We start from the raw sequence: 1,914 nt of genomic DNA on the forward strand, positions 1-1,914 counted from the left end.
TATAGTGTGGTTCCCTGGAGAGGACCGCCGCCTCTGCCGTGCATGGAAGGCTTTATAGTGAGCAGAGAGGGATACCTCTCTCAGTTGATCAGAGAGCTGTCTGTGCTTCTAACATAAGAAGAAAGACAGACAAGATAAATAATGAAGGAGAGAGCACTGGAGAAGGTTGTGACAGGAAAAGAGCAGAGAATGACAGAGAGAGCAAAGAAAAGAAGGAAGAAGAAGCATTTGAGCCGATAGAGACAAGGGCAAACGAGAGGAAAACAAAGCAGAGCACGCGTAGATACAATGCCGGCAGTCAAAACCATATCAGCTGAGTCAGACACGTAGACTGTACTGATTACACCACAGCTAATTGAGACAGATGAGCCTAGTTGTGCTATCTGTACTGTCTGCATAGACTGTGATGTCCCTGGCAGTTGCACTAGCTACCGTGGGTGTACTCAGCAGGCCGGCCTCGTGGAACTGCTGCGGGGGTTGTCAGATGGTTTGCAGCCAGCCGGCTGCGTTACCTTGTGCAGTACCGTGTGTAGAACTGCGTGCAGTCCAGCAGTTCTACAAAGTCTGTAGGGGTCAGAGACCCTAGATAGGCAACAGCTGTCGCCCGGTTGTGTGGCCGTGCTGCTGGCCTCTTGGGCCAGTGAAGAAAGTGCCTCTGTGAGTGTCGACAGAGCACCAAATGTTCTGGGCTCTTGTTGTGTCCACAGACACAGGTGAGCCTCGCATCTGCATGCTGGAAACGCCTGTGGTACCAGGAGAAGTCCCCATGAGAGGAGCGGAGTGCGAGCCAGCGGTGAAGGGCATGCCGTGGCATGGTGAGCTCCGGAGGGGCCTTCACTTGGTATTCCACAGTCGGCCTGCTGAAACTCCAGCCCCGGTACCAGTCAGAGAGCCTGCCACAGGCTCCACTCCACCACTTTCGCCTTGCCTCTTGGCTGAGCTGCTTGGCCACTGTGCGGACCCCACTGACTGTGGGTGTGGCCTCGAGACCATAGGCTGGGGCTGCAGTGGATGAGACTGCCCGCTTAGCCAAGCGGTCTGCTTCCTCATTGCCCTCTATCCCCATATGCCCAGGAGCCCATTTCAGGCCGACATTGTGCTGTCTGAGGAGCTCATGGCAGCGGTTGTAGGCCCAGTTTGAGGAGGCTGCTGCACTGCCCCGTATGCCCCAGATGACTGAGGTGTTGTCGAGGCAGAGCCAGATCTGAGGGTTGCTGCTGTCCTCTGTGACACAAGGTAGGAGCTTCACAGCGCACTCTAATGCCCGGCAGGCACCAACTGCCTCAGCGTCGAAGACATGTGACATAGGGCTCAGCGCAGCTGAGAAGCTGGCCAGCTGTTTATTTCCCTGATAGACTATGAAGCCATAGCCCACCTGCCTGCTGTTGTCAAGGCTCCGTTCTGATCCATCTGAGAAAACATATAGATCTGTTGAGGGTTGACTTCTCCACCATTTCTTGAATGCCTGAGCAGCACTCTTTTTGTCTACACCCTCTGTGGGGTCTGTCCCGCATCCCTCTGAGTAGTGTGGGATGGCAAGTGTGGGTCTATTGACTGCAGGTAGCAGCGCCCCCAACCGCTGGATCTTGGTCTTTGAGCGCTGCCGGGTTCCAGCCCCTCTTCCTCGTGTGATCATTGGAGGTGCTATCCGTGAAGCCAGTGGGTGCTTCTCATCCACCACCTGAAGCCTTGTCGCGAATCGCATTTTGGCCTCCTCCAGAGCTACCATTGCTGATGGGAGCCCAGCATCCCGGTATAGGGTAGCGATGGGCGTTGTACGGAAAACTGGGAGGACCCCTCTGGCTGCCATAGTAAGCACCTTCTCAACTGTCCCCACATGCCATCCCAGGCGGGAGCTAACCTCCCCACTCCTGCCCGTGTGACCGTGTGCTGGCTGCGTGCGGGTAAAGTCGA

The 1,914-nt window shown here is 55.7% G+C and overlaps 1 protein-coding gene across 1 annotated transcript; it reads right to left on the bottom strand.

The window, feature by feature from the left end:
- Positions 1–508: 508 nt before the first annotated feature.
- HCAG_06044 (predicted protein) lies at positions 509–1,810 on the bottom strand (the record flags this gene model as incomplete). Its single annotated transcript, XM_001538389.1, has 1 exon — positions 509–1,810. The coding sequence occupies one exon, from the start codon at positions 1,808–1,810 to the stop codon at positions 509–511; it is 1,302 nt and encodes a 433-aa protein (XP_001538439.1).
- Between the last annotated feature and the right edge of the window lie 104 nt (positions 1,811–1,914).

Source organism: Histoplasma capsulatum, genomic scaffold (genome assembly GCF_000149585.1).
Source record: "Histoplasma capsulatum NAm1 scaffold_7 genomic scaffold, whole genome shotgun sequence".
NCBI lineage: Eukaryota > Fungi > Ascomycota > Eurotiomycetes > Onygenales > Ajellomycetaceae > Histoplasma > Histoplasma mississippiense.